At 52.6% G+C, this 26577-nt stretch overlaps 1 protein-coding gene across 3 annotated transcripts in view; it reads right to left on the bottom strand.

Annotated features, from left to right (window-relative positions):
• SMOC2 (SPARC related modular calcium binding 2) overlaps positions 1-22274 on the bottom strand; it is a 160621-nt gene extending 138347 nt beyond the window's left edge. The window contains exon 1 of one of the 3 annotated variants that reach the window (XM_025422792.3): positions 22094-22274. In XM_025422792.3, the coding sequence (XP_025278577.1) occupies positions 22094-22177 (84 nt within the window). In that variant the 5' untranslated portion in view covers positions 22178-22274. The remainder of the gene's footprint in view (positions 1-22093) is intronic. The other 2 variants (XM_025422790.3, XM_025422791.3) reach the window with 2 other exon arrangements.
• Positions 22275-26577: the final 4303 nt, after the last annotated feature.

The raw sequence follows: 26577 nt of genomic DNA, 5'->3' as shown, positions 1-26577 counted from the left end.
GAACCCGTGCGTGGAGCAGCACCGCAGGGCAGGGAGGCCCACAGCACGCACTCCTCACCTGCTCTAATCACCGTGGGAAAGGAAAGCCTACAGGCTTGCATCCAAGGGTCTAGACACCAACCCAGGCCAACATCCTAGCGTTTGGTCTCCAGCTTCTGACTTTGTTCAGTGTTGGTACTGATGGAAGGAGCTCGTGCTACTGGAGCCAAGTAATAGCAGAGCTGCACACCTGAGAGCTTCCTGGAGTTGCCTTTAAGGGCTGCTATTAATGAAGCGCATCTGTTGTGTTAGCAAACAACACTATCATTGCCCCCTCAGAGTATAGACGAGTCTGCAACTCTTTGCTCGGATTTCATTACATGCACAGTAAATCTTTTCACATAACAGGTATTACACAGAATTTAAGAAAAGTCTGAAAAAGAATCATCCACAGCAGGCCTGTCCAAAGGAAAATATCCTTGATTGACAGGGACAGCGTCTTAATAAACTCAGCAAGACACCGAAAGTAAAGTACAATTTCCACAGCTTTGTTGATACATGTTCCACATACTATAAAGTTCATATGGACAAGAAACAGTTTGCCTTTCGGTCCGATGGCATGGGATCGGGGGTTGATGCAGATTGGGCTACACGGCCCCCAAGGTGTAGCAGGAACTGCAGGGCCCCAGAGACACGACCCTGGTGCTCAGTGACCTACCCGTCGTGCTGGGACCTCGAGCAATTGGCTGAGACAAACCCCAGCCAGAGCCCCCCTTCCTAGGAGGGTGGTGGGGAGCAGCCCAGGACCCCAGCCCGGCCGCCCCGCTTGCCTCTGCCCGGGGCCACCCCAGCATCTGCAGGGAGGCCACACCAGGAGGACGACTTGGCGGTGGCCAGCCTCCCCGCCCACTTCCGTCCCACACCCAGCCCTGGCTCACGCACACATACACACCCTGCAGGTGCGCCCTGCATCCAGCGGGGTTCGGACAATTCCTCCTCTGGGGCCAATACTATGAGAACTATGCTTTCTTCCTGAGACTTCTAGAAACTGCCTCCAATGGAAGTTCCTTCCTCGCCTACAGACCTTGCCGGCAGTCCAGCGACCCTCCGACCGTGCACAGCCCAGCCCACGGGCTTCCAGAAGCTCCGTGAGGACACCCAGGGCCTCTGAGGTTGCTCTCTCATGACCGAGAAGTCAAGAGCAAAGGCTGTTCTATGTATAACCAGGAACTTAACATATAAAACACGACGTTAAAAACACACAAAATAACAGCTTGGAGGATTGCCGACTAGGTGTTGCCCAGTAAAGATCACAAAAAACAACACAGAAATCCACTTTTTATTAAAAAAAGAACAGAAAGAAAGTGTTGAAGCTTTGATGAGAAGCAGCAGATTAAACAAAGCCGCAGGACCCATGAAGGCTGCCAGGCTCCTCTCTGTGGCGGACGGGGGCCAGCGCTGCTGCACGCCGTGTGGTTGGGGGCTATGCCCCAGGAATAAATGGCCCACCCCTGGGGCAAGGCTTTCCTGGGTGGGAGGGGCTGTTCTGCAGTGCCTGGGCTTCTGCCGGCCTGTGACCCCCCACCTGTGACCCCCACCTGTGACCCCTGCCCATGACCTCTGCCTGTGACCTCTGCCTGTGACCCCCATGTAATCTCTGCCTGTGACACCCACCTATGATTCCCCCATGACTCCCCCTGTGACCCTCACCTGTAACCCCCCGTGACTCCCTCATGACCCCCACCTGTGACCCTCGCCCGTGATCCCCACCTGTGACCCCCTCCCATGACCTCTGCCTGTGACCCACCTGTGACCCCCTATGACCCCTGCCTGTGACTCCCCATGACTCCCCACTGTGACCCCTTCCTGTGACCCCCCTATAACCACCACCTGTGACTCCCTGTGACCCCTGCCTGTGACTCCCTGCCCGTGACCCCCCTATGACCCCTGCCTGTGACCCCCAAGGGGCTGGAGCATCTTGCTGGCAGGAGACTCGCCAGGTGCTCCTGTCCACACTCCTGCAGGCAGATTCCCCTCCCCAACACCTAGCACTTTCTATCCCTCTACCCAGTGGTTCCTTGAATGCAATATTGCCCCACGGATACCTGTTTCTGCAACAGCAGAAGAAAGCTGACTAGGAAAGTCCTGAGGGAAATCGGGAAACTTTGAAAACATCACCACTTACAAGTTCAATATGAACATGTAATGTCCATGACACCTGACACCATCAAGCTTATCTATGTACGGTTTGTGGGACTGTCATCAACGCTGGCTTCTGACCCTCAGGTGCACAGGGTGTGTGAAGAAACCATGGCATGAACCAACCCAACACTCAGGGAAGCGGGGAGACCTGGGCCCGTCGCTTGCTCATGATGCCCACGCGGTTCTGGTTCTCCTCCTGGGGGACCTCGTCAACTCCTCCCCAGGGAACACAATGCACCCAGAAGTGGCCTGGACAAGACGCCCCTCCAGCAGCCTCTGGCCGTCAGACAGTACTGCCAGCTACCCCTGCAGACACTGTCACCATAGGGCCAGCCCCAGAGCCGTCACCAGCATGGACCCGGGTTCAAGTCCCAGGGATACACTGTGTCATGATGCAGAACCCGGCCCGGCTCCATTCTGGCCAGCCTCTCTCCACGGAAAACCCTCCCTGCAGAGGTACCTGCCCCTGTGACCACTGCACCTCGGCAAGGCCCAGGGCCCCACCGGACCTGCTCTGATGTCCCCGAGATCACTTGACCAGCGTTGGGATGGAAGTGCTTTCTCAGCTACTTGCTGCCTGCACAGGTTACTACCCAGAAATACCGTCCTCATCCTTCGGCCCGTCCCAGACACCACTGCAGTTCACAGATGGCCTCCCCTGCACGAGCCGCGTTCCCTCCCCCTTCACATCCCTTCAAGTGTCCACATGCATTAAATGAAAAAGTCAAAGCTAGCAGATTTTAGTAACCTCTCAAACCACTCAAAATAAGTGTTTTCCCCTTTATATATTGAGAGAACAACCTTCACGTTTGTTAGAACACAGTGTAGGCAACAGGTGCCACCTGAAATGGCTTCATTAAAACTTACTAGCTGTGAACTGCCTCAAGCTCTGATTTCTTTATGACTAATGTTTCTGTTTACTAAAATGAGATTATCCTTAAGGTAAATACAGAGGAGAAAGATATATTACTTTATGTTACGCAGGTAATCCTCATGCTGCATTTTATGATTCTCCGTTTTTCGAATGTGGGTCAGAAGCGTGTTTTAGGAACAGAGCGCCAGACAGCTGGGTGGCAAGGGAGGGAGTGTGCCGTGAGAGCCACCCCACTGTCCCGCAGGGCCGGACCCCAACAGGATCCTCAGACATGGGGACCTCCGGGATGCCTGGGTGGCTCAGCAGTTGGGCACCTGCCTTTGGTTCAGGGCATGATCCCCTGTCCTGGGATCAAGTCCCACATCGGGCTCCTTGTGGGGAGCCTGCTTCTCCCTTTTCCTATGTCTCTGCCTCTCTCTCTCTCTGGGTCTCTAATGAATAAATAAATAAAACCTTGAAAAAAAAAGACGTGGAGACCTCCAAATTAGACATCTGCTTGGTGTACCTTAGATCACCACCAACATGGCCAAAGGTCATTTGAATCTTGGAAACTGTAGGAAGAGAAGTTTCTCTCACTACCCAGTCACCCACTTCACCCTCTTCCCAGGAACACACCCTCCTTTCAGTCTCACCAGCACACAGATTGGCGGGCAATGCCCCTGAGGTCAGCTCATTTCTCAAGCTGATGCGCCTGTCCCCCAAGCCTCTCCCTCTAACCTCTAAGTCCACCATCCCCTCCCCTTCCCTAAGCATCTCTGCATCAATGCCGTCTCCAAGTCCATTGGTGTCCAATGCCATCTCCAAGTCCATGTGATTCCATATCAGTCACCAGAATCCCCCTTTGGAAAGCATGACATGAGAGCCTCACGCATGTCTGACTAGGAGAGGTCAGGGAGGACAGGTGACCCCAGCCAGAGAGAGCTCAGAGGAGCCCGGAATCCTCAGGGCAGAGGCCGCCCAGGAGGGGCCCTGGAACAGGGGAGGCTGCACGCCAGCCTGGGAAGGACCACCCAGTCTGCAGACACGGGGCCGCTCTAACCCAGCTGCATCCTCCACCCTGCTGCAAATGTGAAATTTCCCCAAGGTCAGTCTGTCAGCGCTTGGCCTGAACTGCACAATATGGGAACAGCCTTCATTATACTTGATGAAGTGGGATCGCAGAGTTACCCATGAAGTGGCCTCAAGTGATGGACTCTGCTGACCCCAGTTACCAGGCAACCAAAAGTGTCAGAAGTTATGGGAGGAGAGAGGAAAGGGCGTCGGTGCAGAAGGGCACAGCCCCAGACCACTTGGTTGACCCAGACAAGAGCCACCGCCAAAGATTCTCATTAAGTTAGTGATTTCACTCCCAAGGAGCTGACATGCCATCTCCATGCCAAGAAACTCCAGCCCTGACCTCGAACACCGGGCATTAAGAAAGAGTTCCCCCAACAACACTAGTTGGACAGGAGCAGCACAGACCAGCTGGTGGACAGCAGTGTTTGCAGCCAGCTGCGTCATTCCCCACTGGGCGCACCTTCGCTGGCTGAGTGACCAGGTCCAGTTGTGAGGACTGCACGTCTGCATGTGCTCCTCCTTGTTCAACGTGCTAGTAGAGATTTTAGTTCACATCCACGATGCTTTGAACTACACCAAAATTCCACACCGGGCTCAATAAATATCCAAAGGAAAACCACCATGGGAGGCCAATGAAAAGCCACTGGTAGCATAAACCTTCCTCCGTCTGCTTCAAGAGAAAGGATGAACCCCTAAGAGGTTGTCCTGCACATCACCATTGGAGGTAGCTTCTGCAAAATCACCCAAAACGTTTACAAGGGATGCACTTGAAATTCACAGTATGCCCAACACCACACGGGAATGAGGTTAGATTCTCATGGCCTTTCAGTGAAAATACCACGTGTCAGCATGGGCACCTCGCAGACAGGGTTAGGGCCAAGGCCCTTCCTGAGCTCACCCCATGCATGGATCATCTCTCACCCTCACACAACCAGCGTTGAAGGCAGAGAAGAGCCACAGCGGCCTTCACGTCGTTTTGCATCCCTAATTTTAAAAATAGGTCCTGCTGTCTATTAACACGTCTCCACCGAAATAAGTCCCTCCTGATAATGAATGCAATACGCCATGAAGGTTCGGGAGCTCAAATCACTTTTGCTACAATTTGGCATTAGGTTTCACCATAAAGATTAAGCCACCAAAGGGAGTGGCAGGGAGTTGGTGGGGCGGAGCCCACGCACCTGTGCCATACACCTGGCTGCCCAGGGGCCCCGATTCGGGCTGGCAAGGACACCTCCAGCCCCTTCTAGTAACGTCCAGGCCGGTGAGATGACTCATTCTCTCCCTCGTCTACCCCACCCCTCAACGCTACCAAGTAAAGAGATGAAAAATTCTCATCACTAAAGTGTTTTCCAAAATGACGTGGGGAGGTCTTGAAGGGGACACAGCAAAACAGAGTAGAGGTGTCGAGTGGCACGTGTGGGTCAGCAGTGCGGTTACTTACAACGTCTGTTACATCACTACGTTGCTTCTAGACTTTCTCCAAAGCTCCTAAGGAGGACACCCCATCACGTCCTCCTAAAGAACGTCTCAGAGGACGGGGTTTCGGAGCACCTATCTTATTTGAGGCATCCTCCGGCCGCGGGCGGTCACATGAGCACAGCTAAAGTCCAAGGCAGACCAAGTGCCCCTGGAAAATATTTTCACACATCAGCCTGTCAAGGTGAACTCCACCTAAATACACTGCATTTACACCACCTCAGTAGGGAAGGCTTCCACGGGGCCCCACGGAGCTCAGACTGCAGCAAGACAAACCTGCACCCAGGAAGCCTCTGGAAGCCAACACCACCACTCGGAGGATGCACGTGATGCACAGACGAGATGGGTAGAGCACGGAGAGAAACGTCTGGCCACAGCCCCACGGGGACTGTCCCCACCACCACAACCTGGGCTACCAGATGGGAACAGCCCTCCACCCCTGACGCCGCTGCAGACCCAGAGCCTCCTGCAGGGGCCCATGGACACGGTGGGTGTGGATGGTCACCCTGTAGCGTATGTGTGGAGAGTTCTTGACACTTCCCGCCTGGCCGCCCTCGGCTGAGCCCCTGCCCCTACCCCCGATTCTTCGTCCATGAACCCGGTGGACTCTGGCCTCGACAGCTCTGAGTCTGCGGAATGCTTTGTGGTCAACACGGCTCTAAGACCCTCGTCTGCCAACCTGCTTCCCAGCTAACCCACCGCACCAGAGACTCGCCCTGGCCCATGACTGTTAGCTGTGTGACCCGGGGCACAGGACTTAATCCATCTGTGCCCAAGTCCTCCCACAAAGTGGAACAGTTAGTGCACCCACCACAAGGAACAGGGGAATTAATGCCCGGAATACAGCCAGCATCCCGTGAACTCATATTCATCAGCACAGCAAGGGGTGTGGGGGGCCACTTTGCAACTTCCTTTGAATTAAACTGCAACCTTACGCTGGTTTCCAAGATATAATTAATAAATTAGCTTTTTAATTATTATAAAATGAGAGTAATAAAAACAATGCTCTTAACTGAACGCCCCCAGCTTTCCTGCAGCCTCCATGAGGAGTCGGTATCAGACCAACCCGAGGGTCAGGAAGGCTTCCTGGAGGAAGAGCTGCTGTTTGTAGAAAGTGAGGAGGCCAAAGCAAGCACACAACAAAATGCAGGGTGTCCTGCGGGCACAGCAGAGGGGCTGGGGCAGAGCAAGCACTCAGCAGGCCAGGCCAGAAGCAGCTAAGCTAGAGACGGGGGCACACGGAGGGGGTGACCTAGCCCAGGAGGCCCATCTCCCCTCGAAGAGCCGGCCTCTATGCCAGGCAGTGGAGGAAGCACATGGTGACGGAAGAGGATGCTCCCACCTTGCGGCACAGAGCACGGAGACTCCGTAGCTGGCCGCCCACCACGAGCAGCGCCAGGACCAGACGGAGTCCCCCTGCCCGCCACTGGGCCCTCTGCTGGCCGTCTCTAGGGGCCCAGGGATTTTGTCCTTGTGGGGTCCCTCCAGTACAAGTCCAGGAGGACCGTGTGGTGCCAAGTCCCACACCAGAGCCTGTTTCGTCATGGGGCCCCATGTCCACGTTTTTGGCTGGTGTAAAAGATCGGCTACATGTCGTGTCGTGCCCTGAACATCTGCAAAGACTGCAAACATGAGGTGAGTTAGCCACAAAACGGCTGAAGATCGAGAGGAAATGGAGCAGGAATGTCCCCATTAGACTATTTAGAATGTTCCTAAACAGCAGGAAAGTGAGAGAAGAAGCACTTTTGGAAAAACCAGAGCTGTCCCTCTGGTGGGTCCGCTGTCCTCTGTCCTGCTGGGATCATCCTGAGTCACAGGCCGTGGCTCCTCGGCCCCCAGGCAGCAGCCGTGTGCAGCACCAGGCTGGCCTCAGGCTTCGGCAGCGCTCACAGAGGAGGAAGCATGTCACCTCACAGAGGAGGAAGCATGTCACCTCAGCTGCTGTGGGCGCCCTGAGGCCGTTGTGTCAACCACAGAGACTCTGGCTTGCTGCATATCCACGAGCAACGCCTCCAGGTCACTATACAACCACAGGGCACCTGTGCACAGCCCACAGGGGTGAAGTGCCTGTCGCTCAGTGAGTCCTGCACGAGGGCCACCTGGGACTGCACCCATGGTCACCTAGCACGCACCCAACAAGGAGTCACTTCTGGGTGAGAGGGGCAGTGAGGCAGTGGCCACATGGGGACCCGCGGTTGCCCTGAAGCTTGGCTCTGGTTTATACCTTATAAAGGGTGTGGAATGTGTTACCTGGGGTCACACTGTGTTCTTGTTCAGAGTTCACACCTGTACCCCACCTGAATGCTCATGTGAGACTCCAGACACACAGGTGTCGCCAAGGTCACAGGACAGAGCAAGATGAGCCCGGTAGCCAGCAAAAAGTCTCAGGGAGATTGCACACATCAGGCAGGGCCTGGCTCTTCCTAATTTTGTGTTTGCCAGATGGAAAAACCTGAGCATGACCAGAAAATAACCACCTCACCTTCACCTGTGTGCACCTGTTCCTGGTCAGTTCCTGAAAATTCTTGCTGCCTGACTTTATCTTCATTACCAGACTCACATCTCTGGTGAAGCCTGGCTCATGGACCTTCCTCCATGGTGGGCCACGCACCTCCCCTCCACGCACGTCCCCGCCCTCCCTTTGCTCCTTGTGGACACGCTCTCTGCTTGTCACCTAAAGGAGCAGCCCATGAAGACCCTAGCACCCTGCTAAAAAACAAACAAACAAAAAAACAGATTTCTCTCCAAACCACCTGGAACTGGAGAGCATTTTAAAAATCTAGCAGAGAATTCACAAGTAAAGGACACTTCTACTCAGAAATAGAGGCTTTGTCTCCAGGATTGAAAAAAAGAAAAGAAAAGAAAAAAAGAAAAAAGCCCACCTCTGAAAGTCACTGTCATCACCACGTAGCACCAAGAAACATGTCCTGGAGCAACTCCCACTAAGGACCGTGAGGATCCTCATCCCCAGAAAGAGGGGCGACATGGAGGGACCCACAGTCTGTTTGGCTTTGCTGCAAACCCAGCCAGGACACTCGACCCAGATCCAGGTCAGCACCAGGGAAAGACCATTGCCTGGGATTGCCCACCCATGGGCTCTGTGCAGAGTCACATCCCCTCCACACCCCACCCCCCCACCTCCCCACACCCCAACCGTGCTCCACCCACTACCCCCACTGTCTCGTCACACCCTTCCCATCCCTCCTCCCTCCACGCCCTGCCCACTCCCCCATCTCCTCACGCCCCTCCCATGCCCCACCCACTCCCCCTCTACCTCCCAGGCCCCTGCCCACACCCCACCCCAGGCCCCACCCCCCCACACACACATGCAATCTACTCCCTAGTCACAAGCCTTCAAACATCAGCCCTCACATGATGAAGCCAGAAGGGAGACCGAGTCCTTCCTGGCACGGCCCACATACCTACGTGCAGGTCCCACCCCACTGTCCTCCAGGGTCGTGCAACACAGGGACCAGCACCCCCAGGGGCCTGGCCAGGGCCCTGCCAGCCCTTCGTAGTTTGGAAAGTCACGCACAGCTTCTGCAGACATTTGGGGGACCCAGAGCGCACCCCCTTGCACCCCTGCACACCACCAACGTGCAACATGGCAAGCAACTGTACCCCAGAGCGCCCGCCCCTGTGAGGTCAGGATGGCCTTTGGGGTCTGTTAACAACTCTTTCCTCGTGGTGTTGGGGTCCCCACAACTAACCCCACAACCCCAGGGACACCGGCCACCCTGCTTCTGAGTGAGGATGCAATCTGTGTTCTCCGTCTGCCTTCTGTTACGTCCACAAGGTGAGGGAGTCTCAGATAATCTTCAGGAAGTGAGACTCATGGAGGAAAGGAGCAGCACTGGCACCAACTTTCCGAGGAAAGACCACAAGGAGAGAGGAGCAGCCTGCCCCCAGCAGTGGAGAGGCCCTGCACAGCTCCCCCTCCCACAGCCCCCATGCCCCAGCCTGCATAGGGCACACCCCAGCTACGACCTTCCTGCCTCCCCTGAGACTCTGCTCGTAGGAAACAGCAGCTAGGATAAGGGCAGCAGGTGGAAACTGCTAGTCTGTTAGGGACTCTGCACACTGTAGAGTCACTGAAGCCCACTGCCCGGCCTAGGGTCAGGGTGAAGCAGCACGGTGCAGTCTCACCCCAACAGACACAGCTGGAGAGCCAGAACCAGGGGCGCTGTGCCTAGCATCATGGGCTGCACCCCTGCCTGTCTGCAACTCCTGTAGCACCATGGCTGCACCCCTGCCCTCAGCATCACAGCTCCCTGCACCCCTGCCTGTCTGCACCCCCTGCAGCACCATCTGCATCCCTGCCCCCAGCATCATAGCTCCCTTTACTCCTGCTCTGCCTGCACCCCACAGCACAACAGCTACATCCCTGCCCCCAGCACCCCCCGCAGCACACAGCTTGCACCCCTGCCTCCATATCACAACTCCCCGCATCCCTGCTCTGACACCCTGGAAGTGTCCCCTCAGCTGTCCAGCCCACCCTCTCAGAATACCGCCTGCTCTTGCCTTGACCCCTGTGCCCTGAGGGAGCCCCTCATGAGGCCTCCTCCCTGTCCAGCTGCCTCTCCATATGGTACCTTCCCCACCTCTGGCTGCCACCCAGACACTCAGGACCCAGGGGAGCCACCTCCCAGGCAGCATTTCTGACAGCTGTGACCCCTCCCCACAGCCCCAGCCCACTGGCCACGGCTCCAGCAGAGGCTCAAGCTGCACGACACACAACTGTCTCGCCTGCTGGACAGTGACCTGTCTGCATGATTGTGTTGAGCCAGGAACAGGCACCCAGGGGAGACTTCCTGTCTGTCACATGCCCCTGGCCCCTCAAGCACATCCAGACTATGCTATGTTACAACGGTATTTACATACCTCACTGGGCGGCCTTACTTCTCCCTCCACAGAACATGCCTAAGAGGATCCCACCAGCACACGGACAGGGTGCCAGCTGCAGCGCGCATCGGTCACATGTGCCTCCCATCCTCGGCACAGCTGGGCGCCTGCCTCCCCACCTGCAGAGCCGAGGTCAAACCAGCTCTGCCTCACTCGCCCTGGGGACACCCAGCCAGCAGGGATGCCAGGGCTAAGAGCCTGGATCTCACAGCCGTAAACTTAGAGAGGGAAATTATAAATTCTCAATGAAACTGGGAAACCCAGAAAGGAAAGAAGAAGAGGTGAAAAAAAAAATAGCAATTTTTTTTTTTTTTAAAAACAAAACCTGCTTAGAATTTGGCTGACTTGGGTTCTGGGTTAGGTCAGGATTCTTCTCAGATATTGCAGCTCACGGAGCCCGATGACCTACAGACTTTTCCATCCTCCCTGTAGGGAACAGGGGACCTCCTCCCTGGTGCTGGAAGGAGGTAACCGAGCCCAAGGGGCCAGGCTGGTGGGGCCACAGCTCGGGGCGGGGAGTGTAGAGAGAATGGCTGCGTCTCCATGCATGGTGGGCAGACCCCAGGGCAGAGAGGGACAGAAAACAGAGACAGAGAGATAGAAAGTAAGAGACCAAGACACCAAAAGCATTAGAGACCGAGGGAGACGAGAGACAGCAGAGATTAACGTTTAACTCTACCTTTGCTTTGCGAATTGAATTATTTTGCCATTTTTTTGCTAAATGTGGGGGTTAGATAAGAAGAGCAAGGATGAGATTTCGGGGGGAAGGGCTGACGTGCCAAGTTGCCCCAGAAGGAAGGAGGGATGCAGGGGTTGCATGGGTGCTGGCCCATCCCTGGAGGCATCCTCCCTGCCCAACCGCCCCTCCTGAGGCAGGGATCACACACACGGTGCAGGAGGGAGGCCTGCTGGGAAAGGTCCTCGGCTGAGCGTGACCACTGGCTGACCTGGGGCTGGCCCCGGGCTCCAGGAGGCTGCTCACCCCCCTCCCCTGTCCCAGGATGTGGGCTCCACCTGCCCCCAGTGTGCTCCACCTGCCCCGAGGACACGGCCTCGAGATGGAGATGTGGTGTGAGCCCAGGAGGACTGCATCTGATTGAGCGTCTTACAAACGTTTCCGATCTGGCAGGAGGGCAGAGATCTATGCTTCCTGCCATCACCCAGGACGAGCCTCCCTTGCCACCTGCCCCACTGGAAGGGCTCGTCCCTGCTGGTCCCCCCTGCACCCTATGTGTAGGGTCGCTGTGGGATCTCACCCCTGATTCTGCAGGACAGGGGCTGCCCCATCTGAGCATCCCACACCTGCTCCAGCTGCAGTGTGTGGGTGCACAGCCTTCTGAGGGACACAGACCAGATGCCAGGGCCCCTCATCACCCAGGCCACAGCCCAGGACCCCTGGAGCCCAGGGGCAGCCCCCTCCGACCCAGCAGCAAGTGGTAGGGCTACCGGCTACTGGCTTCCCACAGGGATGAGGATGCAGGCTCCCTGCAGCCTATAAACAAGCCCCAGCTCTGACGAGGTCCAGGCAGGTGAAGGGACACCCTGGGACAGCAGGCGTGACTGTCCTCCTGATGGCCCCCAGAAACAGTCCATGGGCCACTGCAGCCACAGCAGGAGAGCAGAAAGGAAAGAGCCTGACATGGGCCCGTAACATCTTCTCTGAACTTCCTTGAGAGTTTTGGGAACAAAGTAATGTGAGTGGTTTCCAAGCCTGGTGCCGGTGAGGGGTCAGTGGGAGTCCAGGGGGATGGGGCTCCCCTAGGGCCTCATGGAGGGGGGGGCTCGATGTGCTGCACATCTGATCTTGCAGGGGAAGAGCCATCGTAAACTCGGCATGTTTGAGAACCTCCGCCCTGGAGCACATTGTCCACCATGCGGACTTGGCAGGAAGGTAAAATCCGCTTACTGAGCCAGCGGGTCCTGCAGCGGCGGCAGCCAGGGCCAGTCCACTCCGCTCCGGGGCCTCTCCGAGCCACTCCTGCACCCCAACATCACAGTGCTCCTGCCCGCTAGCTGAGTACCCGCCTGGCATTTCACACGCTCGTCCCAGACTTGCAGGGCTGCTGCCAGACACATCGGAGAAAATGTGTCCCTGTGTCCTAATTCCCGGATTGAGCATCGCTGCATCAGGACTCAAAGCTTCAAAACTGGAGAGTTGAATGCGGTGCCTGAACACAAAGCAGCAGCAGCCCGTGGGGTCCTTTCACTGTCGAGGTGGCCGAGGCTTTGCCGGTGGTCGGACCCCAAAGCCCACCCAGGAGCCCCCCCAGAGCCAGAGCCAGGCTGCTCTTGGGCTCCCTCCTGTGGCGGATGCTGGGCCGTGGACGTGCAGCCTGCACACCAGCAGGGCCGAGAGGGGCTGGGACGCCAGGGGTGCCACAGACCGGATCCGGATCCGTGGCTCCACCTGGATTATATCTCTGAATGAAAAGAATGATCCATCTGCAGCAACTCCCTCCAAAAGATAAATCTTTTAAGAATGAAGAACTGATTATCACGAGTGCATATCTGCAGATCCAGCAAAGCTACAACTTAGCCAACGTGTATATTCAGGTCAGAGCTGTTACTCACTTTCCTTACCCTGCGGCGTCTGCAGAAATCTAAAATATATACACCCACGACATATATATAGCTTCTTGGCAGGGATGTCTCAGGGACAAATGAGATACGATCGTAAGAGCACAGAAAGCTGGCTCTCTCTGTTTTAAGAGAGAAAGATTCAGAGTGTCAAAACAATTTATTATATCACACAGAACTCCTAATCCCGTGTCCCAGAGGCAATCATCCCGATGCTTAGAAGAACACTCCACGTTTCCAGGAGATACCCCATGCACAAGGTGCGAGAATAGGGTGTGGAACACCGGGTCTGTTGGCAGCTGGTTGAATGACCTCGTACACAAAGTGTCAATTATGGGATTAGCACAAGCTCTTCGGAGTAAGGTTTACAGGAACAAGTACTTGAGAGCCCCACGTGGTGTTTTACTGATTTTAAGTCATCGATTCCAGGGGTCGGGAGGTGGGGAATGGGAATCTCCCGGGGCTTTTTCCCTAGAACAGTGAATCAATGCAGCAAATGAACATGAGCCCTGTGTCTCACCTCCTAGCCTGTCCCTCAGGTGTATGGGGGTCAATAGCCCTCTTGCAGGATGACAGAGGAGTGCGCAACAAATTTGCATGAGCCAGAGGGGTAGTCCCAATCTGGGATAAGGGAGATCAGGATGTAAGTCCAGTTTTAATTGGAATAACTTATTCCACTTACAAATGGTGGGCGGGAAGCAACGACAGGGGACACTGGCTTAACAGAATCTCAAATTTAGAAAGTTACATAGAAAAGTGAGCCGAACACCCACAAGCACCCACCATGAGTGCCTCTTTCAAGTTATGCTTTGCTGCTGAATGACCAACTGCTTCTGCGATCTTGTATCTAGACTGACAGCGACATTCCTAAATGGATACTGATCAACTGGAGCTCAAAAGGGAGCTGTTTAGAAGGGCCCTGGGAGCCTCAGGCCCTAAGGACCCGTAGAAGGGAAAAGAACAGACCCAGAGAAAGGCTCAGCGGATGCCTCAGGCACGTGGACAACTCCCTTTATCTTCAGATAATCTTCAGGTACTGTCAGATATCTGGCTGGAGAGAGAGCCCAGGCCAGAGAAGCAAGGGGTCCCGGCAGGAGGAAGGCATCGTGCCTCCAGAAGACCTAGTCATCTCCTCTAACACCTACATGAGTGGCCCATGGAAAAGGGGTGATGTAAATTCTTGTTGATTTGGCCACAGATGAATTTTTAAAGATTGCATGATTGATTCTCAGACTGCATTAAAACCAAACTCCTCCCAGAGTTCCTATAGGTCCAAGAGAATCCCGCTGATGACAAATTGTGTTCCCCGATGAATAGCATGAGAGCAGGGCACCATGATGTTTGTATTATCCCTCTTCTCAATGTTTACAACTTTATGTGTGTCTGTTTCCCAAAGATGAAAGACTCTCTGGCCATGATGTCCTAACACTCAGTTGGCTCTACAGGAGACAGGGGCCTCTTCCTTTTTTCTTCTCCTCTTGCCTCCTACAGATGGCATGTCCTCGGGCGGCAGCCATGCCTGGTACCTGGCCCAGGGGAAGGCGTGGGGGGTTGAGCCATGCCCCGTGTAGAGCTCGGTCTGGACAGCTGTGCTGCTGGCCTGGTTTGGCTCAGGCGTCTCGCAGGGAAGAATGTAACAGTTTATTCGAGCACTTAACATGATGGATCTCTGAGCAGAAAGTAGGATGGGAAGGCATGACATACATTTTTACCCTGTCCCAAAGGTAATGGCAAATCACAGAAGAGTGTCTGCCCCAGTGGGGGATGAGCTATCTGGAGCCCTACCCCAGTTGGCCGGGAACACCCACAGAATCATTTAGGGGACCGTCTCAACACTGCCAGCCACATAGAATGGCAGGACACTGACTTCTTGTTTCCAAAGATCAATTTTTTAAACTAATTTTAAATATACTTTTAAAAAAATGTGTGATTCCACACACCTAGGTCCTCTGTGGAATGAATCAAAACACCACCAAAAACAAACGACACACTAAATGCTGCTCTGAAACCTTCATTCAAATCTCACAAGTCATTTTTAAAGTTACAGGCATTCATGGAATTTATCATCTTTTGTAATTTCCATTTCACGTTTCCAAGTGGTTGGCTCCTCTCCATGAGGCGACGGGACCCTATGAAGGCTTTACTCTGATTGGTGTCTAATGCGTGGAGGTAAAGCTGCGAGGGTGTCTCTGTGATCATTTTGGTATTTGTGTTATGGGACAGCTGGGGGCAGGGTAGGAGAATGCAAGTCTGTGACAGGTGTGTGGGAAGAGGCTACCCATGTGCAAGGAGCTGACCAGAGACAGCGGCCAGATACCTGAAGAGAGGGCAGGTCTCCCTTCAGTTCTTCTCAAGACAGTTCCAAAAAAGTAGTGAGAAAAGAGCAGAGAGAGAGGTAATGGCACCAGATGGAAAAGGATGGGGCCTGCAATTAGATCTGGGCTGTGGGGCCACAGCGCCCAAGCACTCACAGTCCTGGCACAACCACAGGGAGTCTTGGGGAGAGGCACCGGCCAGACCCCAGAGGTAAGTGAGGTCACGACAAACTGAGCCACACTGAAGCTGAGGGGGTTCCCTCAGAAATTAGAACCCTCGGTTGGCCCACTCAGCGATGCACTTCCCATCACCCCTCAGCGTGTGTGTACACTTTTCTCAGCCACTGTTCGCTGAGGCACAAAAACACAGCCCCCTCTGAAGAAAGGGATCCACTGCTTGCTGGTCTGAAAGCCCTCACTGTCGGGGGCAGACACAAGAGCCAAAAAACCTCCTCCTCAGGCTCCATGGGGCACTGTGCCCTCCCCACCACCCAGAGCGGACTGGGGGCTGAGCCCCCCCAGGACATCAGCCTTCACTGGGAGTGTCCACGAGAGCCCCCTTCACAGCATAGCCTTGACATCATCCTGGAGTGCCCTGGTCTGGTCCAGGGAGAAGTCTGTCATTGGGTCTGCCTGTTGAGGGCTGGGAGGGGATGGAGCAAGCTGCGGGAAGTCACACAGGCCCCCCCTAATCCTAGGAAGGAAGTCGGCCATCTAGGACACAGCATCTCATAGGTAGGACGGATGCCTTTGTTTCCAGCACCTGGATTCCTGATCAGAGTATAAGACAGATGCACAGAACCCCGCTCGGGCAAGGGTGGCCTGGGTGCTACGGCACTGTTTTGCCGACAAACCGAAGAACTTGTTCTTTAAGAAGTGACTGAAGTCTAACAAATTTGAGAACATTCAGCATGGAATGGGCCTCATGGCCTGGGCCACACTAAAGTGTTCTGAACCCGTGATCAAACACACCACAGATTATTGTGTTTACCTAAAACTCTTCATGCTTTCTGAAACTTCATTATTATCGGGAGAGACGTTGCCAGCAACCTCAAACCTTAAAAGTTGGCTTACCCGCCCTCCCCGTAAAAAAAAAAAAAAAAAAAAAAAAATCTGGCCGAGACGTTGGGGCTTGCTAATGGATGGGTCAGTAACAGGATGCTGGGGATACAGTGACAGCGGTGGCCCACCCCCTACAGCACGCCCACCGCCAGGGCAGAACAAGGAGAGGGGACACACCAGTGCTCCCAGGGGGGCAGGGGGGGGCAGAAGCTCAGAGGCCGCTGCTCGCACACAAACAACGGCCGCATTAATGCTGGGTGTCTTGGTGATGGAAGCATAGGGGATCCGCTGTGATTTGGGCAGAAGGAGAAGACAGAGAGACCACCAGGGAAAAGAAAGTAAAACAAGGGAAAACACGTCCCGAAGGAAGGAAGAATTTACTTACTGTACGGACATTTCACCTTGTCTTAAGTGCCAGCTTCATGGGTTACAGGCCGCATTATGTCATACACAATAAAATCTGCACATAATTGTGGTTTTAGTAGTCATTCTGAGACGGCCCTCATGTCAAGACTTCTAATTAAATTAGGCCAGATATTACAGTACCCAATCTTTCATTTATAATTTCTTTTTTTTTTAATTCTGACAATATAAATGCATTAACATTTTGCTTGGCTCCAATTTTTTGTGTGTGCTTTATTATGAATATTTGCTCTCTGATTTTCAGCCTGAGATGACCAAACCACATAAGACAGTCTCTTATTAATACTTCCAGAATAATTTCTTCTCAGTCCATATGAAATGACGATTTTATTTTCTCAATTCTTGCCTCTCACGGGCTTCAGTTAAAGATATTCAACGTACTGAGTGTTATTCAAACTCTAAGCTCAAGTATTAATATTATATTAATAATATATATTAATATATAATATATTATTAATATAATAACTCAAGTATTAATAGTGGGATCCCACCCCATTACAGACACCATCGATTGGCAAAATGAAAAGGGACCGTTCTAGTTTTCTATAAATGAGCTCAGAATGTTATTTCTTGTTGTTTCTTTTTTAATTTCAAAATCCCACTAGAAATCCATTATTTTCAGTCCATGTCTGGTATTTGGAGAATGCCATAATTTTAATTAAAAAATACATAGGTGTTGGGACACCTGGGTGGCTCAGCAGTTGGGTGCCTACCTTCGGCTCAGGTTGTGATCCCAGGATCTGGGATCGAGTCTCGAATCGGGCTACCTGCAAGGAGCCCGCTCCTCCCTCTGCCTATGTCTCTGCCTCTCTCTGTGTGTCTCTCATGAATAAATAAATAAATCTTAAAAAAAAAAAATACATAGGTGTTACCCTGCTCTGTATCCCAGCATTTTGCTAATCCTTTTTTTTTTTTTTTTTTTTTTTTTTAGCATTCTGCTAATCCTAATAACAGCTCCAATCCTAAAATCCTGGAGGGTCATGAAGGCTTATTTTGATCCCAAATTACCTAGAAATCTGCTCTGTTCTGAGCCCTTGTCACATGCCCATTTACTGCCCAATTTACTGCCTTCAGTCGCTTATAGTTTTATTTACGGTCTTGATTCCAAATCAAAGTTAAAGCAGCCCTCCAGATGTTGGGGTTCAGTCACCGTGTACGACTAGGTTGGACACTGTCCATTGTGTTTACTGTCTTCCTCCCCAACCACCTCTGGCCGGCCTTCTGCTGACGGCCTTCCCGGAGCATCACATGTGCTCACGGCATTTGTGGTGGGAGAAGAAACACCCAGAATCACTGCCTATAACATCTGACCCTGAGGGAGCACAGCACCAAAACCATGTGGTGCACATTTCACCCCCCGACGGCCCAGAGATGCAGGAGCATTTTGGTGCCCATGTTCCAGTAACAGTGATACCAGCCCCTCTCACAGGCTTGTTAATGAGGAAATATTTTAAAATTTATGTATGAGCAAACACTGTCTTTCCGTTTCCCTCCTTTTCTTCCAAAGCAAAAGAACTCACAGAGGGGCAGAAAACAGCCGTTTGGACTCTGTTCCTACACGTCCCCCCCCATACACCAGTGAGTCCTGAGCACGCTCCCTCCCCAGTGTGGAGGTGGGAGGGAAAGACTCTGGGGAATCACCAAGTCCCTGAAGGGGACACTGACCTTAGTGCAGGAACACCCATCCCTCAAAGCAAGGAAAACAAATTCAGGTTGAATTTGGAAACGGCTAGGCCAGCTCAGCGTCCAGGGGCAGTTCCCTTGGCTCTCGAACGTGGTGCCACAGAACCTGTGTGGATGGCTGGTTGTGAGCGTTACGGGAACAGCACACACGAAGTGCCCCAAGCAGAGTGTGTAGCGCTGAGAGACAGCCCGTGCTCACAACCAAGTCCTGGATGCGAACCGAAGGCAGCGGCATCCACTGGTCACAAGAAAAGGCAGGATGTCTGCATGCTGAGGATGGACAAAATACCATTCAGTCAGTTCTAAGAGGAATCCGTGGGCTCCACCCCAAATACCGTGGGAAGGGAATCAGGGAACATCGTTCTTCACTGGCCCTGAAGAAAACATTCAGGTGCAGGTTTACTGCCAGCGTGCCAAACCCACACAACTACACCTGTGACAAAGTAAAAGCATGGTGATCACAGCTGTTGCACCCTTTAGAGAATAGAATTAAGTGTACCCAGATGGCTTCTCCTACAAATTATTCCAGTCTCGCCATTCACGGAAATAAAAAGAGGGGTTCCTGGGTGACTCAGTTGGTAAAGTGTCAGAGTCAGCTTGAGATTCTTTCCCCCTCCCCCTCTCTCCCCCATGCCCCTCCCCCTGCTGTCTCAAATAATAAATATTTTTTTTAATTTTTTTTTTAAAAAAAGAAGTAAAAAGAAAAAAAGCCAAGCACTCCCACAAAAAAAAAAGACATGATCTGGCCTTTGAATGTCTCTACTTCTTAAAGGAAGAAATAGATGTGGACCCCATTAAGGAGGATCAAACGCACTTAACAACACCATCTGTTGATTAGCAATAACCCCGAAGTCTGATTGATGACCATGCAAAGCCAAGAAAAAGTCATAAGGAAAACACAAAGGGCCTTGTGGTGCCATTTCTAAAGAATGGCTCTGGTTGGAAAAAAAGAAAAAAAAAAGATAATTATCAAGCAAAGCAGATTCTCTTAGTCTTGAACACAAAGTAGTAGCGGTGATCAAACCCAGGGACACTCTGACAGCACTGCCCCCAGACAAAAGAGCATTTGGTGTCAGGGGCGAGGAAGGCAGGTGTCGTTCTGGGAAGCCAGGCGTGACAGGCTTCTGACCCACAGAGGTGGAGGAATATCCGTGTTTCTAGGGGAGAACAGAAAATGGGATAGAAGGAGGCAGAGAGAAATCTGCGTCCAGCCCTGCACGACCTACCTCAGCTAAGCACATGGACACACCAACAGCAAAGCGGCGTGCTCTAAGCATCTGTGAAAGGTGACAGCACCATGAAACCAATCCCCTCACACCTGAGGGACACAGCAATGTAGCTGGTGATTATAGGATTTAAAACTACCTCATAGAGACCAATGGCAAGGGTGCCATCAAAAATAACATTAATTGGAGAACTAACACATACCAGGCATATTAAAAGCCTGATCTGTGATCCTCACAGCGTGCTAAGCAGATATGCCCACTTCACCGATCAGGAACCTGGAGATTAAGAAAGTTAAGTAATGCAGCTAGAGTCGATCACACATCCAGAGTCGCCACTCCCAGGCTCCCATGGGCTGATGCTGCCTCTCTGATTTATTAAAGATCAGATGTAATTCTCAGAGAAGAAACAAAAGATCCCCAAATACTAAGAAGTGATCTGAAGAGAGATGATCACCGCAGAAGATCCAGCACATCTAACATTCCCTCGTGACCCCTCAGCCAACTTGTTGAATTCCCAGATTGTGGGAAGACTATGCCAAAATATTTTAGGGCTTTCAAATTTTCTTCTGGATGCAAAAGCATCATGATTGCATTTGCAAATGTAGATTTAAGGCAAGGGTCTTCTGGGAGAGTGCAGTGAGGGGCTCTGCTCTGCACTGGAATCCCCGGGGGCAGCCAGGAAAGCCACAGAGCCTCCATCCCAAGCAAAGGAAGGACAAGAGTTCCAGAGTAAATGTTAAACAGAAGAGTGGTGGGGAGGGAAGAGATGAGAACCTGCAGGGATCTAATCACTGAGCATCTCGCTTCTGCTTTTCCAGGGAGGAACCAACAGACCCAGGTGCCCCCGGAGCGCAGGCACACGGGAGTCTACCTTTCACACCTTCAGAACACCCATGGCAAGGATGAAAAAGCTGTCACGACAGCTCTGGGAGAAAATGCCAGTGTCGTATTTCCAGAATCCGTCTGTTGCTCTGTGGCCTTCAATGCTCAGCGGGCGGGAGGAGTCTGTTGTATGGATGTGCGTGTACCTGTGCACAGGTACTAGGAGCACGGACGCACAGAAATACACACGGGAAGTAGCGTCTGATGGCCCCTCTGGGGGAGAAAAGTTCTGTAGGACAGCTGAGCCTGTGCAAACCTCGGTAGAGCTTCCAGGGAGCGGTTTCTAATCTACAAGTCATTTGCAAGACACAAGGCAGGGACCCAAGGACGGCTCCAGAAGAATTTTAGGTATGAACAGTGAACTCACTAACTTCTTTCCCCCTCATACTGCTTGGGGGAAAAAAAATAAGGCTCACAGGACTGCTTCAAATTTGCTGAAAAGCAGAACCGGACCACAGCTCCTTTCAAACGTTAGGTATTCTCGATACAATAAACCCCTTCAGGACCAGTCCCACCACTTAAAGGCATCTCTCCACCAGAGGTGTTCTCTCTACCTTCGTGTTTTCTCAAGCACTTGTTCAAAAACACATTTAAGTGGAATGTTTTCGTTTCTGCAGATTGCATTAATTATGGGTTTGCAAACACTGCAAGCCCACGAGGTCTGCCCCAACTGGGGGCTGCAGACACCCGGCCCAGGCCGGCGGCCGGTGGCTTGGCTCGCGCCCTGCACATAGCTCCAGGCTTGGCCCCGCGCGCCGCCGGCCCCGGGGCTGTTGCAGAGAAGTTTCAGCTAAGAAAGAAAAACACGCAGCGGTCAACCACGGTGACCCACGCGCTCGGGCGCGCGCTTGCCTGCGCGCAGCACCGGGACCAGGAGGGGACCCGGGAGAGGGGGCCGCAGGGCACGGAGACGCCTCGACTGCTGCCTGCTGGCACGAGGGAAATAGTGTGTAATGCCATCTGCTTCCCCCCGGGCTCACTTGGGGAGGGTCCCTGGGACCCGCAGGCGAACCAAAGGGGGCTCTCGGGAGCAGCGCACGGGGCTAGCGGCTTCTCCACCCGGGGGCGCAGGTCCGCGCTGTGCCCACGGAGGTCGGGGTGATGGAGGGACGCGAGGCCGAGCGCGCTCCAGGCCGCAGGGACAGCAGCCGGTGGGCGACCGTGTCCCCAGCCTGCTGTCCGCGCCGCCGCCGGCCCTTCCCACCCGTCCGCCGGAGGCGCAGGACCCCGAGAGCACCCCCACGCGGAGGCGAGACCCCAGGAGCCCACGCAGCCGCCTGGGGACGCGCCCGGGCCCCACCTGCCGCGACCCCGTTGGCGGTCCCCGAGGGTCACCTGCTTCCCGCGCTCGGGCGCGCGCAGGCCGAGGACGGGCAGGCGGGGGCGGGGGCCGGGGCGGGGGCCGGGGCCGGGGGCCAGGTCCCCGCGGGACTCACCGTGAGCGCCGAGAACTTCTGCGCGGGCGCGGGCGGCAGCAGCCCGGCGAGCAGGGGCAGCCAGCAGAGCTGCGGGAGCAGCATGGTGACGCGCGCCCGCGGCGGCCCGAGCCGGGTGCTCCGCGGCGGTCCTCGCCCCGCGCTCCAGCAGCCGCCCTCTCACCCGGCGGCCCTCGGCCCTCCGCTGCGGAGCCGCTCCGCCGGCTGCTGTCAAGTAACTGCAGGACTTCCCGGATCCTCCCCCTGCGCGCGCTCCCTCCCTCCCCTCGCCAGCCCCACCCCCGCGCCGCCGCCGCCGCCGCCGCCGCCGCCGCCGCCGCGCCCCGCTCGGCTCCGCTCGGCCGGGGGCGCCCCGGGCGCGGGTCTGCGGAGCGGGAGGTGGAGAGGGGCCCTGGGGCCGCGCCGCCCAGCAGAGCTGCGCGCGCACACGCATGCACACGCATGCACACGCATGCACACACACGCACATGCACACACGCGCGCGCGCGCCCCAGGAGGGTCCCAGGCACCACCACAAGATGCGCTGCGCCCTCCTGGTGTCCCAGGGCACCGACCCCCTGGGCGCAGGACCTGCCCTGTGGTTCACCCATGGCTCTCACACCTGGGTCAGCCCCCAGGGTTGTCCTCGACCTGCAGGTTCCGTGGCTGCCGCATCCAGGCCAGAATGTCGCCTCTCAAATTTGCTGATTGATTAGCTGGCTTTCCAGCAAAAGAAGCGTACCAGCACCACAAGGGCCAGAAAATTCACAGGGGGCTGCGTGCCTCTGCCCCCCCCCCCCTTTTTTTTTTTTTTTAGCAGAACAATGCACTTAGGGGCGAGTTGTGAACTAGAGATACTGGGTCGGCCCGCAGTGACAAGGGTCAAGTCTGGCGGGAATGTGGCTGCTTCTAGAGCAGCTCTGTCAAGGCGTTCAGGTGTTTACGCCGGGAGCACAGTGGTTGTAGGGGGTGCAAACTTCTTGGTGGGGACTGGTTGGAAACCAAGAGAATTTTGCACACCCAGACTCTGGATAGTATCCATCGCAGACGACATTGCTGAAATAGTTTAGCCTTGGCTTACAACTTTACAGGGAGAAAAAAAAAAAAATCTAATTCTGGCTCACACAGAAAACCAAAGAGTGAGGATTTTCAAGAACAATGCCTCAATTGACTTGTCGGGGGACTGGGAAAAAGAACAAAACAGAAAATACAAATCTGATTTTTAATCAGATGTTTAATCTGAAGCTTTGGCTATAAGGGGTGGGGATGAGTCTCAGGGCTGCATCAGCAAGTCCGGTGCCTGGTTCCTGGGACGAAAGCCGTATTATTCCAACCACAGGGTCCCGAACTGTGGAGAGAGAGGTCTTCCCACTTCCAGCAGGAAAGTGATGGACACAGACAGGGTCAGGAAAGAAATGGATCTTCCTGAAAGCCACTACGAAGTCTCTTTCAGATTCCACAGCCCTGAGAATCTGCTGAGTACTTAAACACATTCCTCCTGGCTCGAGGGCTCAGAAGGAAATTATAATAAGGCTCTTGGGGCCTGAGAAACAGGTGAGCAAAGCAGCTGCAAATGATTACATAAATATGGAATGCCATTAGGAAACGTTAATAAAAATTAAGGTAAAAATAAAGAAGTAAATACCGCATACCGCGAATTGTAAGACCATCCAAAGAAGAACATTTACATTCAGAGCTGACACGAATCCTTTAAAAAGCACTTCCTACTAAAAATTTCGTTTTTACTTTCTACTTTACTTAGAGGATGGCCAATAGCTGAAATATTTATGTGATATTGTGCACTTTTCAGTAGAACTCAGAAGCCTGGACACATGTCCATTCATTCACCCTCATTGCCTTCAAGGACAACAGAGAAGGAGACTTAATGATCCCCATTTTACCTATGAGAAATATAAGCAAAGAGGTCAAACACCTTAGCCAAATCTCATAAGCAACAAAATCAGGACCAGATCTGGATGCCAGAGCTTGCAGTACTGGCAATTCCACTTCCCTTCCTTTGGAGGCGTGGGGGTACAATGGGAGCAGAAAGAAAACTTGGCTCTCAAAGCCTTTTATTCAAGAAAGATGTGTCAGCATGTCTGTCACACATCACCTGCAGGTCCTCCGGGAATTCCAGAAAGATAAATGCAATGGGTTTGTCTAAGTCTCTGACAGATGAGGCAGGGTTGGATCGTTCGCAGACTCCCTAACAACTGGACAAGCCCATGGGCGCTGGATGCCAGAGTCACTTTCTTAGAGATACTCGTGGTGGAGTCTGGAGACATAGTTTCCATTTTTATGGAGAAAAAACCAACATGTTTATTTAAAACACCAGGTCATAGTTATGTCTGTTTGTCACTCTCAGGTCTCTATGAAGTTATTACTGGCATGAATACAGATAATCGCCCCATTCGTTGGGACACAGATCGAAGTATTTCAAAATTACAACAGGATATAATCAAGTCAGTATTTTCCAAAAAGCTCCTATAGGACAGACAAGTCTGTAGAAGAAGTTTCCTTCTCTTGGAAATGGAAAATTTTCTGAAGTAATAAGAGATCATTCTAAAACAGCCCTATGGATCCAGAATTTAAACTCCTGTCACTGATCAAAGTTAAAGCAAAGAAGAGCAAAGAAAGAGAAGAGAAAGAAAGGAAACGAAAGACAGAGTATTCCAGTCATGCTTAGATTTCTAACCCACTTAGGCCATTAGCAAAACCCTTTCTCGGGCACACCAGCTTACTTTGTTTATTTCTTTTACTATATAAACACTGCAGGAGGACTTTATTCTTATGATTTAATTTAATTACTATTTCTGGATAATTTGTGTTTGGCCAGAACACTTTCTGTCCGCTCCTTTCCACCTGCATATGCAAATATAGGACATTTAACTAAATGTCCTATTTCCAGAGCTTACCTCAACATCACTGTCAGCTGCCTCAGAGTGCACACTCCAGGCCACCAGCAGCCTCCACTCACTTTATTAACACTTCTCCCAGATTCTACTTAACCCTAGCAAGAAGAATCTTCCTGGTTCACTCAGCTTCCCTTAAGGAGATTCTGAGGACTTTTGCCCTGCCCTCACCATGTAGCCCCTCGCCTCAGTCCTGGGGTTTTCATCCATCCCCCAACCCCAGAAACCTGTGTGTCGAAAAAGAGTTGCAGAGAGACCAAGCTGCCTGGTCAGGTAGATGGACAGTGCTGGGTCAGCTGGCCTTCGCCGTGATGGCAAGACAAGGTGAACAGCAGCTGGGGTCACAATGTGAGTGTTCTCTCCCTATTTTTATACATTTAAGTAACAGATCATTTGGATTGATCTTTGTTCTCAATAAAATCATGTAGACAAGTTTATCCTTCCTTCTCAAGATGCCTTATAACAAGTGTTTCGACAACACTTTTCAGGCACTTTACGGAAATTTTAAACAAATTGAAATATATTGAAAAAAAAAGAAATATATTGGCTGTTTTATACACATTATCTAATTGACTCTTACAGAAACCCTGCGAAGTGATTATTTTCCAGATGGTAATAATAAGGCCCAAGGAGACTACAGGACCTGCCCAGGTTTGCATGACTAGTAAGAGGTAGGAGCAGAACTCAGCCTACGCCCAGGTCTCAGGATTCTTCTCCCCATCAGTTGACACTCCCGTGTGCACTGCTGTGTGCATGGATGCACCGTTGGTGGCTTGAACTGTTTTGCACGTTAAGATCCACCACCAAACAAGTAATAAAAGAACTTTAAGGTTGTTCTTGATTTATAGGTAATACTGCAACCCCACTAGAGTATTTTCCAAAAGTAAGATTTAATATTTCCAAAGAAATACAAATTTGCTACAAAGCCAAACGCAAAATTACTACTTTACAGTGAGAACATTCCCTCTAAAGTTGACAGGAGTTGCCTGAGCCGTTCTAAAAGGATGTATTGCTGCTGCCAGAGATCTACTCAATCTAACCAACCAATCTACCATCAGGTCCCAACACGCCGCTACCACCAGCAGAAACAGCACAGGCTTATTGAAATATATTTGTTTCCATAATATCCAGAAGCTGTTTTTGCCATTCACGAAACTACATTTATTAGTATATGAAACTTACAGAATATATCAGTTACAGAGCTAAAAATCATGGTAATCTTAAAAGGCCATCACCATCAAGATTGATGAAGGTGCAAAGTGTGAGTGTGGAGAGGCCTAGAGCCAGTTAATGGCTCCAGATGACCGAAACTGCCTTTGGGTTCTTCCTCCTTATTAACCACAGTCTAGGAGTCCCTTCCTCCTGTCTTCACATGAGAACTGCCTTTAGGGGGAAAAAAAGTTTTTAAATGGCAACAGAAATACAGCTTGCCAGGAACACTCTGCGGCGTGTGGACCACACAGATTTGAGTTATACCCACAGAAAGCCGTGTAAGAAGATACCCCAATAAAGAAACCTTTCAATTACCTTCAGCACCCACTCCCCCTTCCCCGGCCCAGCACACACGCCAGGGGTGGCATCCCACTATTCCCT

This window comes from Canis lupus, chromosome 1 (genome assembly GCF_003254725.2).
Source record: "Canis lupus dingo isolate Sandy chromosome 1, ASM325472v2, whole genome shotgun sequence".
In the NCBI taxonomy this organism is placed as follows: domain Eukaryota; kingdom Metazoa; phylum Chordata; class Mammalia; order Carnivora; family Canidae; genus Canis; species Canis lupus.
The sequence above is the reverse complement of the archived record's forward strand: the minus strand, read 5'-3'. Positions and strand labels throughout refer to the sequence as shown.